Raw genomic sequence first — 11,133 nt, 5'->3', positions numbered from 1 at the left:
GTGTGTGTGTGTGTGTGTGTGTGTGTGTGTGTGTGTGTGGAGACGGTCTGTGCTTCAGATCACTGGATGAGACCCTGCTGGTCTCTCAGATCCCAGCTGGTGACCAAAGGTGACCTTTTGCTGTGGTCAGACAGACTACGTCATTAGAATCTTTAAAATCCTCTTTTGAAACTTTGTTCTGTCGGAAAGAGTTTCTATATTTAGAATTTGATGTATAACTGAGTCTCTTTGGTGTGTTTATGTGTGTGCGGTTCAGGACGGAGACTTTCTGGATCATTTGCAGATGGACTGTCAGTCTGATGGGACGTGGAGCAGCAGCCCTCCTGGCTGTCAGAGTAAGAAAACACAAGTCAGAACATGAAGCTGCTGAACCCACACAGTTAACCGTCTGTTTACTTCCTGTTTGGAGTCTGTTTACTGTTTGCACTGTGTTTACTTCCTGTTTACTGTTTACTTCCTGTTTACTCTCGGTTTACTTCCTGTTTGGAGTCAGTTCACTTCCTGTTTACTGTCCGTTTACTGTTTACTGACTGTTTGCCGTCTGTTTACTTCCTTTTTACTGTTTACAGACTGTCTACTTCCTGTTTACTGTTTACAGACTGTCTACTTACTGTTTACAGACTGTCTACTTTCTGTTTACTGTTTACAGATTGTCTACTTACTGTTTACTGTTTACAGACTGTCTACTTCCTGTTTACTGTTTACAGACTGTAAACGTGCTGCTCAGCCTGTTAAACTGTAAAGTGTCTTTCATGGCCTTTAGGTGTGAGGTGACTGCAGAAGGGAACACTGATCCCAGGTCAGACTTTAACTGTCCTTCCTGCTTTCTCTCCTTCTGTCTCTTTGTGTAGAAACAGACTCTGGGAGGAGGAGGCGGTCTCTGGCCAGCATCTTAACCAATCACAGTCTAGATTAGTCGGAGAGTGATTCTCATTGGCTGATAGAGAAGCTGTAGGACCAGTTCATTAGTGTGTCAGCAGTTTGCTCTTCAGTGTTAAATTATTTTATAATAAAACCAATCAGAAAGAGAACCCGCAGTCCCGTGTTTCTGTTCACAGTGAAGACAGTCTGAAGCTGAACAGTCGGACTGTAAAGCTGCTCTGTGCTGAGCGACGGTCGCGGGACATCGCAACATGACATCACAACGTTAGAGGCGCCAGGTTCAGTTCTGCTGCGGTCTGAACTGTGACAGGAAGTGAAAATCTGTCGCCGCTTTGAAACACGCCTCGAATCATGTAAACACACTCGGATGTGAACGACGGCCGCGTCTCCGCTTCACCTCGTCGGACGCCAGCTGACGCGGTTCGCCACCCGTGGAGCCATCACATCATTCATTCTGACACGCACGCACACACGCACGCACATCTGGCACCGTCTAAATCACGCAGTCACCTCGTCCGTCCCCTCGCTCGCCTTCGTCCTCGTCCTCTGTCTTCACACTGACAGCTGATTGGTCTCCTCTCTGTCACAGTGGTGGATTGCGGGAGTCCGAAGGCGGTCGCCATGGCTGACGTGGTGTTCGGTAGTCATGACAACAGCACGCTGTTTGGATCGACAGTTCACTACGTCTGCAGGGAGGACGGCAGCAACAGTAAGAGTGCTCGTACTGTTCAGGAGCACAGTAGTACAAAGTGCAGTACAGATGAAGTATTAAACGAGTGTTTTACGTCAGGTTCATACAGCTGTGGTCCGAGCGGAGACTGGATCAACGAGGAGTCGGGAAGCAGACTGCCGAGCTGCCTGCCGGGTAACGAATCCTTCATGCTAACACGTTTACATGTGCTAACAGTCCATAAAGAGAAGGTGTCTGTCTCCGTCCAGCCTGCGGCCGTCCGTCCCGCTCTCTCCCCCTGCAGGTGAAGAGGATCGTGGGCGGTCGCAGCGCCGAGCCCGGCCTGTTCCCCTGGCAGGTCCTGCTCAGTGTGGAGGACCTGTCCCGGGTCCCGGAGGACCGCTGGTTCGGCTCCGGGGCCCTGCTGTCCGAGTCCTGGGTCCTCACGGCCGCCCACGTCCTGAGGTCCCAGAGGAGGGACACCAGCGTCGTCCCCGTGGCCCCTGAACACGTCAAGGTTTGATGTTTACCTTTTCCCTCCAGTTCTGCTCTGACGAGGATCTGGTCGACTTTACTGAGACCAAAGTTCGAGCAGAGACGAGTTTCCTGCCTCACGAAGCTCGTCTGAGACGCGATGAGAACGCAGCCTTGACTTTTGACCGGAGGCTTTCTTCCGGATGGACACATTAAGGCGACCGTGTAAACGTGTTAATGACTTCAGGCGTCTTCCAGGTTTTCCTCGGCCTCCATGATGCTGGGGACCGACGTGTCGCCTCCAACCGCTCGGTGGAGCAGATCCTCCTCCATCCAGACTTCCAGCCCAACAACTACAACAACGACATCGCCCTGCTGAAGCTGACCAAGCGGGTGGAGTTCACTGAGCTCATCCGTCCCGTGTGTCTCCCCCCACCTCACAACAAGGTGGGACCAATAAATACTCAGGTGTACTCAGGTTAGACTGTTGGACACAGATGTCCCCGTGTATGACTGACCACAGGGTGACCTTTGACCTCTGTCCTGTTTAGGATGACCCCCCCTCTCCTCTCCCAAACTCTTTGGGTGTAGTTGCTGGTTGGGGAATCTCCAACCTCAACACCTCCTCCTCCTCCTCAGTCGACCCCCCCAGGCTGACCTCTGACCTCGGGATGACCTCTGACCTCCTGCAGTACGTGAAGCTGCCAGTGGTGTCTCAGAATGAGTGTCAGGCGAGCTACGCCTCGCGCTCCGTCAGCTACAACATCACCGACAACATGTTCTGCGCCGGCTTCTTCGAGGGCGGGCGGGACACCTGCCTGGGGGACAGCGGGGGGGCGTTTGTGATGGAGGACGGGGTCAGCCAGAGGTGGGTGGTGTTTGGGTTGGTGTCGTGGGGCGGGCCGGAGGAGTGCGGGAGTCAGAGGGTGTATGGAGTCTACACCCGCGTGGCTAAATATGTGGAGTGGATCGAGAAGCAGCTTCATGCTGCCCCCTGGTGACCAAGGCAGGAAGTACGTCTGATCACATGATCAGTCTGACGGTATCTAAGTACTCCAGTACTGTGCTTAAGTACAAATCTGAGGCACTTGTACTCCACTTGTGTATCTTATCTCAGAGGTAAATATTGTACGTTTTACTCCAATACTTTTGTCTGACAGCAGTTATTTGTCAGATACGTTACAGTTTGTTTGTGTGCGAATGAATAATTTCACCAAAGGCCTGAACATCAACACACTCCAGTTTCTATCCCACAATCCTTTGCTCTACACTCCCTGTGGATTATTTCTTGACTTGCGTCATCTGTCTGTGCTGTGTGTGTGTTCCTGCTCTGCAGAGGATGTGCCTTTTACATTTAAATGACTGTGCGTTGTTTCCTCTGGCGCCCCCCTCAGGACAAACCGTACATGTTTTTCTCCTCATGAGTTTGTGTACTGTACTGAACTGTGCAGCCAGTAGGGGGCGCTGTCTATTGTTGACCAACTGGAAGAAGATTCAGAGACTCAGATTTTTAACTGCTTTAGATGTAAACTGAGCCTCATTAGCAGATATATATCTCTATACATATTTTAAAAATGATATGTATTTGAAATGTGTTACTTTATTATCTCCATCTAACTACTGTTATTATATTTCACATGCATATGTATGACCTACTGTATATTAAAATAATAAACATATTCTGCAGGGAAATTCACACTTTCTGAAAACCTTTAAGCTGTTCAGTCACAACACTCAACATGTATCAAACATCTCATCATGTTACAGACGTCAGGAAGAAAATATAAAGCAGAAGCAAAGAAAATGTAACCGTAAAAATTCTCAGCTCATTACAGACAGTTTGGTGAACAACAGCGCTGTGCTACAACACAACACCTGAGTTAGGATGGCACAGACGCCGTAGCTGCTCTGTGTGTCAGTGAGCACACAGCACAGACACGAGCCTGACAGGGTGGGCGTCGACCGGACAAACGGTTCAGGACAGGACAGGAGACGACTCCGTCTCAGAAGCTTCTCTAACAGGAATTTAAGAGGTGAAGCCCGAGTGCATTGAGTGAATGAGAACAGAAGCAGAAAGCAGAGAGTGAGGACGCTGAGATTCAGCTCGGCTCCGCCTCAGGTGATGCCCTCTCACTTCGCAGCCAATGAGATGACAGCATGTGCAGCCTGAAGGTGAGCCAAACCTTCCAGGGGACGACGATCAGAGTCGGTGTGGGGGAACTAAATCTACACTTTAATCCCAAAGTGAAACGTGATCCTTTCTGCAACCTGTCGGTTCTGTTCAGAGCTCCTGCGTCTCAGCTCTCGGTCTCGTTGATGTCCGTCCTCTCCATGGTGTCTCGGATCCAGTTCAGGAAGTTCCCCAGTCGGGCATAAACGCCATACTTTCCCTTTGCGGCACACTTCTCTCCCCAGCTGACCACTCCGGTCAGAAACCAGGTCCCCCTGTAGTTCACCACAAACGGTCCTCCGCTGTCTCCGCTGCAGGCGTCGATGCTGACGTCCAGGTAACCCGCGCAGAACATGTTGTCTGTGATCACCTGCGGGAGGGCGACAGCACGTTACAAACTCACCAGCACGACTGACATCACAGACGGGGTTTGAGGCGGAGCAGTGAAGCTAACGCCACAGCCGATGGGATCACCTGCTCCGTGGATGCGGTGCAGTCCCGGTACCTGACCACCGGAAGCGTCACCTTCCTGAGGAACCGGGACGACCTGCCCAGGTAACGAGTGAGCCCCCAGCCCGTCACCACACCGCGGTTACCATCCTGAACGCACAAACACAAAGTCAGCTCAGATCTGTCCTTCAACACGCACAGCGAGAGCCATCACAGTCAGCGTTACCTGCAGCAGGTATCTGGAGAGGTGCGGGTCGGGGAGGCAGGCGGGGACCGCGGTGGGGCCCCTGACGACGGGCTGGGCGAGGTACAGCAGAGCGATGTCGCTGTCGAAGGTGAAGGAGTGGAAGTGAGGGTGAACGATGACCTTCTGAATCTTGATGAGCTGCTCGCCAGGATCAGGACGCATCTTATCAAGGTCTCCTGCACACACAGACACGATTCATGTGTCACATGCTGCTGTCCATCCTGCTGAGGAGGACCAGGAGGGACCCCTGGGAGGTTAACGCAGCCATGACTTTAACTCTGGTGACGTTTCTTCTCATTCTGCTTCTACAGATCTGAAAGTACTTCCACCTGGACAAACTCTGTCAAATCTGAACTGATGCTGCGTCTGGACTGACTGCTGATTGGTCAGTTCCTCCAACCTGAAGCCCATTAGCAGGACAGACAGACTGACAGGACATGCACATGTTGTCACCTATAGTAACGTGGTCTGCAGGCTCTTCCAAGCAGTGAGCAGCAGAGACCACCCACCGATCAGAGACCAGAGTCCCCCCACAGAAACCATAACCGTCAGACCTGCGGATCAGAACCTGATGACAGGAAACAGAGACAAGCACAACACTGACAAGCTGATACGTTGACCTTAACGTGATCCTTCATGTGGACGTTTATTTGAAAACGTGTCCACACCTGCCAGGGACTCCCTCCTCGTTTCTCCAGGAGTCCACCCACAATACGAAGGGTGAACTCTCCCCCCTCGTCCAGCTCCGTCTCATTTCCTCCTCTGTGCTCAGACGTTGCGTTCACTGTCATCAGCCCCTCGCCTGACTCTGTTACGTTAAGCGTTGGTTCCCAGCTGTCTGCGCTGGCGTTGACCAGCTCGGAGCGAGTCCAGGGCGAGCGACTCCTGTAGAACGTCTGACTCTGACGGCCACAGGGGAAGGACACTGGACAGGAAGAAGGAACGCTGTCAGAGAATCGGTCTGTTGTTGTTCGATGTTTCTCTTTTTGTTTACGATCCTTCATGTTTAGACTCAAACCAGCAACATGTTAGTCCGTCTCTCATTACTGTCTGACTTCCTGTCTGTGGCTCTCAGCTCCAAGCCCGCTGGTTCCTTCTTAAAAAGCCCTCACAGATTCAATTAAAGAAGAAGTTTCAGTAATTTCAGAGGAGTAAACAGTGCATTTGTTGGGGACTATTTCCAGCGGCGGATGACTCCCTGTTTGGTGAGTATTTATGGCAGCAGGATGGTGAGTGTGTGCATCAATAAGCCCAATCAATCAATATCAGAAATATTATGTGCAGTAGTTACAGCAGTATCAGCAATGCTGTGTGCAGCACTTGTAGTAGTAACCTGAGTTCTGCGAGTGTTACCTGTCGGGGAGCAGTGTCCATCAGTCTCCAGTTTGAATCCGTCAGCGCAGCCACACTGAACGCCAGCGCCATCCAGCAGGTCTCTGCAGTACTGCATACAGCCGCCGTTTCTATAGCGACACTCCAGCACCTCTGCACACACAATGCAAATGCAATAAACAAAACACCTCAGTCTCAGGTGTTGTTTACCTGAGTTGCAGGTGCTGTTACCTGAGTCGCAGGTCTTGCCATGGTACTGAGGAGGACAGAGACACATGAAGTCTCCTCGGTCCATAGTACATATTCCTCCGTTCAAACAGGGGTTGGTCCGACAAGGGTTCAGATCTACGACACAGGGGAAAGACACCTGAACACATCGTGACTCACTGATCGAGGTGGAACGACGACATCTGGCATACAGCAGATTAAACTTCATTTACAACTAATCAAAGAATTCAAATTATTCAAAAGCAGCTTTACATTAAAGCAAATCTAAAGTGTGAATGTGTCTTTTTATCTGATCAGTCACTGCAGCTTTGGTTTGAGTTGCTTTGACAGGTGGATCATCTGTCTCAATATGCTTCATGCAGTAAATGTACTCACTTGTGTATTTGTACCAAAACTCCAGCTGTGGAACAAAAAACTCAGAGTTAGGATTTTGTTCTGTGTACAGTCAAGATGTCAGGCTTTGGTGCCCCCCAGTGGTCATGTCGAGAAACACACCACACCACTACATGTTTGTGTCATCTTTTAAACCCTGTCAGCGGCTTCAGCGGCCTCCTTCGAGGGTCTCGACCCTCAGTTTGGACTACAGTGCTCCTTCCTACCGTCTTCTCTCTGGTCTGGAAGATCTCGGCGGCCTCCTCCTGCGAGCAGCTCTCCTCGTAACACTCCCGCTCCAGGTTTCCTGGCAACATCTCCTCCAGGAACAAAGAGTTGGCTCGACGCCTCCGGGAGGTCGAGCGGAGGACCTGACCCGCCGAAGACTGATCCAGGAACACTGACGGGTGGACAAAATAACAGAAACAGTTCAAAGCAGCAGAGCTGGTCCATCAGCTGTTTCCAAACACCACAAAGTCACACTTTTATTATCGTTCAGGAAGTGAGAAGCACAGCAATCAGCTTTGTTTGTCTCACTGACTTCAGCATCAGCTGGTGAGACAGGTCTCTGTGTCAGACTCACCTGTACACTGGGCCAGTGCAGAGCAGGTGAGCAGGGTGCAGAGCGTCAGAGCTGTGGACGGCAGCATGTCTGTCTGTCTGTCTGTGGACAAACACAGACGGGAGTGAAACATGAACATGAAGCGACTCGGCCCGTGAGTGTGAGCAGTTCTAACGTTCAGCTCAGCAGGATATCATGTCAATGTGTCGTATCACAGCGTCTCTAACGTCTCAGCGCGTTACGTCACATCAGAGCTGAACATCTTGTTCATCATCTCTTAACTCTGAGTCTCGTGTTACCGTAATTTTCAATATTGACGGAGCAGATCAAACTATTCCCGAGTCAAGCAAAAGGACCCCGAGCCACAGGCTGAGGACGTCTGTGAGTGTGAGCTGAAGAACCAGAACCTGTTCTGCTGGGAGCGGACCGTCCCACCCGTTGTCTCCTGAGAGGACAGACGCTTGGTGTCGATCTGGAGGTAAAATGGAGGACGGGGTCCAGATGATCGACTGATCATTTACCACAAATCAAATATTGACACGCAGACGTCACATCAGCAGCAGAAAGGACAAAACAAGAGACGAATGTGCTCAGTTTGACTGAGGTCACCGAACTCAGATGAGCCTGCGAGGCAAATCTGTGGGAGAAACGTCAGCGCTGTGTTACCAAACAGGTGAGTACACCTCACCTGATTTTGATATCGAGGAGTTTCCGTTCGAGTCAGAGGTTCCAAATGATTAAGAAATAACAAACTGGGCCCGGGATCGTTTTTATTTCAAATGAGTAGCAACAAAAAAATCTCTCAAAAATCATCTTCATAACAGGAACTTAGAAGGTGGAAGAACTTCGCTGAGCTCCAGTTCAGACTGGACCAGATTTCAGTAAAGGTTAAGAAACCTGGAGGTGCTAACAAACACCTCCTGTTACAACTGAACTGAACTTATTGAATTAATATCTGGAAAATCGGTTAAATACTGAATAAAAATCACCTCAAACCTCAGTAAGCAGCTCAAAGTGTTTCAGAGCCTTACTGTAAAGTAAAAACTGATCATTCCTCATGACTCACATTCGTCAAATATATAGAATCAAGCTGTCAATTAAGGGGAAAGTGATGCATTTAAATCTACTTAATCTGTTAATTTAGGGATTTTTGGGTTTTAAGGGGTTTAAAGGTTTCTCACTGCAGTGAAGGTGCAAAGTAACGAAACGTGTTCAACAGTGGAGACATCTACTTTATTTCTTACAGGATGTTCAGATGTTTCTCTGTACACAACAAGATGTATTTACACTGACAGCCCTGCAGGGGGCGTATGTACAAACAGAGGTATGACAGCATACAGTATCAGGATTAATGCATAAATTATCCAATAAATACACAGGATGGGTGAGAGGGAAACAAACAGCTTTTCTGTGGTTGTGAAACAAACAGCAAGGCACTCGCTCACTAAAAAATCTGCTGCTGGACAGAAAATGAAGAAGAAGGACAACATGAGAGCTCCCCAAAGTGAAGCCAAAACGTCTGTGTCGCCCCCTGGTGGCTGGCTGCAGTACAGCAGAAGCCCCTCCCCCTTCATGTTAGCAGATGGGACATGAGCCAAAAACTCAAAGTCAAATAAATTTATCCCAAAGTTGGGTTCTGCCATTTTAGGTAGTTCTTATCGCGCCGATGTTTGCTTAAATTTTTATTTTTATGAGCAGTTTGGTTTTAATTAGTTATTTGATGCTACAAAAAGTAGCTGAAATGTCACGACTGACAGCTGAGTGCTGCTCCCAACTGGCTCAGACGGGTGTTTGGGTGGGTACTTTGGGTACCTTTGGGTGGGTATCACAGCTCCACCTGCCAATCACTACTGCACAGACTCTGGCTCCAAATGACATCACCAGAACAAGATGGCAGCGCTCGTATTGGATCATTTTGGCTTCACTTCAGTACAGTGCGAGGCTGACGCAGATCACTGTGGGGAGCTAACAAACATTAGCACATTAATAATTACATAATGCACACTTTGAACCCCTTTACGACTGTCACACACCTGCATGAACCCCACAAATGCTAACTAGACCTTTGAAGCTTTCAGGACCTTCAGAAAATCAAGATCATGAAGTTGTCTGACAGTAAGAAAGTTTTGGCTAAAACTAAAAGCTTTGTAACAGAGCAGTTCAGGACATCCATTTTTATCTTGTACATTTTTAAAAGTTATTAAAAAAACAAATTACGACCTTTTACTGGCAGGATAACGTGTGCGCCCGGGTCATCTTGATCCACAGTGTGCCGAGGATTCAACTCTTCACACATGGACAAGATCACACGATATGACGTACGACTTCAACGAGATCTGGAACAAGATCAGTCGTAAATATCTCGAGCCACTTTGTGGGAGAAATGATATGAACCGAGACAATCATTTGGGACTTGAATCAGTCACAAGTTAAAGTTAAATCAACTTGAACACAAAATAAAATCAGTCAAAACTTTTTGTACTGTTTTAGCTAATTCTGACACAAGTTCAGCTGCTCTCTTCTTCATGTGTTCATAAAGTCGACACATTCATGCGTGTAGAGAGCTTCTGTGCTGGATTACTCAACACTCACCAGCGAAATGAAAAACAAACGTCTCCCGAAACCAACCTGGACTTTAAAGGCCATTTGAACTCTAATGTGGACAAAAGCTACAGACACAAACACCAACAGCAACACGGCGAAAGGCAGCGAACACGAGCAGCTTCGTGCGAACGAGGCGTCCAATCAAACCACGTCGGACAAAACGGTCATCCTGTCTGGGACTCGTCGCCCAGAAATACGACCAGAGTTCGAACCCTGAAGGCAGCGTCTGTTTTGAGTTCGGTAATAAAGAGTCTGATGTGATCGACGGGACATTTAAGGCATCCGTGTCCATCAGTCAGCTTCATGTAAACACTGAACTTCCTGTCTGTTTCAGCTTCTATGAAAAATCTCTGCTGATCGATCGTCCATCACAGACAATTGATCTGGATTTGGTCAACTTTGTCCTACTTAATTTAGATATGTTTTCTTCCCAGGGCCGATACTGACTATCAGTGACCAAGGAGACTGATAAATGATATTTGGAATAACCAGTGATGAAATGTAACCAAGTACAAGTTATTCAACTTCTGTACTTGTACTTTACTTGAGTATTTCCATTTAATGCTACTTTATAGTTCCACTGCACTACATTTTGGAGGTTAATACTGCACTTCTGACTCCACTACGTTTACTTGATAACCTCAGCGTTGATAGGCTGTCACTGCTGACATGTGACCAGTCAGATCGTTTTTCAATTCATTTCTTTTATCAGCAATGAGACAACAAAACACAGATATTTATGATTTAAAAAAATGCTGAATAAGGTCTCAGTCACGTGACCCCAAACACGAGCTGTGACAGGACCCGCGTTTCCTTTTGTCGCTCCGAGGCTGCGGTTTTGTTTATCAAATTAAACAGAAGACAAAGTGACGTCTTCAAACTGCCAAAAAGCCCACAGACGTCAGCTTTAGTTTTCTGTGATGAAAGGCTGAAATGACTGACGCGTTGTCACTCAACGGCGTTTTGTTTGAGCTGTGGCGATTAAGGCTAAAAGGGTGAGTTCAGGTCCGACAGGTGACACAAACCTCCGTCTAAATTCAGCTGCTTTGGTCCCTTCAAGCGTTCTGAACCCACGACTGTCGCTTTGAAGTGAACCGTCAGGCAGACAGACAGGAAACATCAGACAGGACATGCAGCTCGTC

General features: G+C 48.5%; 2 protein-coding genes across 14 annotated transcripts in view; one reads left to right on the top strand and one right to left on the bottom strand.

The window, feature by feature from the left end:
* Window positions 1–3,650, top strand: part of masp1 (MBL associated serine protease 1) — an 8,505-nt gene extending 4,855 nt beyond the window's left edge. The window contains exons 8-13 of one of the 5 annotated variants that reach the window (XM_046388154.1): window positions 257–335; window positions 1,472–1,591; window positions 1,673–1,747; window positions 1,822–2,069; window positions 2,285–2,473; window positions 2,578–3,650. In XM_046388154.1, the coding sequence (XP_046244110.1) occupies window positions 257–335; window positions 1,472–1,591; window positions 1,673–1,747; window positions 1,822–2,069; window positions 2,285–2,473; window positions 2,578–3,027 (1,161 nt within the window). In that variant the 3' untranslated portion in view covers window positions 3,028–3,650. Of the gene's footprint in view, window positions 110–256; window positions 336–851; window positions 1,032–1,471; window positions 1,592–1,672; window positions 1,748–1,821; window positions 2,070–2,284; window positions 2,474–2,577 lie in introns of those variants that run through there. The other 4 variants (XM_046388156.1, XM_046388155.1, XM_046388157.1 and 1 more) reach the window with 4 other exon arrangements.
* Window positions 3,651–3,957: 307 nt separating this feature from the next.
* On the bottom strand, window positions 3,958–11,131 carry LOC124058706 (vitamin K-dependent protein C). Of its 9 annotated transcripts, none has more exons than XM_046388200.1 (11): window positions 11,017–11,131; window positions 7,409–7,493; window positions 7,053–7,225; window positions 6,829–6,853; window positions 6,457–6,570; window positions 6,247–6,378; window positions 5,562–5,818; window positions 5,347–5,461; window positions 4,873–5,069; window positions 4,671–4,796; window positions 3,958–4,566 (listed from the first exon to the last, which is right to left on the bottom strand). In XM_046388200.1, the coding sequence occupies exons 2-11, from the start codon at window positions 7,473–7,475 to the stop codon at window positions 4,324–4,326; spliced, it is 1,449 nt and encodes a 482-aa protein (XP_046244156.1). In that variant the 5' UTR covers window positions 7,476–7,493; window positions 11,017–11,131; the 3' UTR covers window positions 3,958–4,323. The 9 variants fall into 9 exon arrangements, with proteins under 9 accessions (XP_046244156.1, XP_046244148.1, XP_046244149.1 ...); XM_046388192.1 differs by lacking the exon at window positions 11,017–11,131 and adding an exon at window positions 7,795–8,026 and having other exon boundaries at window positions 7,409–7,485; XM_046388193.1 differs by lacking the exon at window positions 11,017–11,131 and adding an exon at window positions 7,687–7,886.
* Between the last annotated feature and the right edge of the window lie 2 nt (window positions 11,132–11,133).

This window comes from Scatophagus argus, chromosome 5, assembly GCF_020382885.2.
Source record: "Scatophagus argus isolate fScaArg1 chromosome 5, fScaArg1.pri, whole genome shotgun sequence".
Taxonomy (NCBI): domain Eukaryota; kingdom Metazoa; phylum Chordata; class Actinopteri; family Scatophagidae; genus Scatophagus; species Scatophagus argus.
The sequence above is the reverse complement of the archived record's forward strand: the minus strand, read 5'-3'. Positions and strand labels throughout refer to the sequence as shown.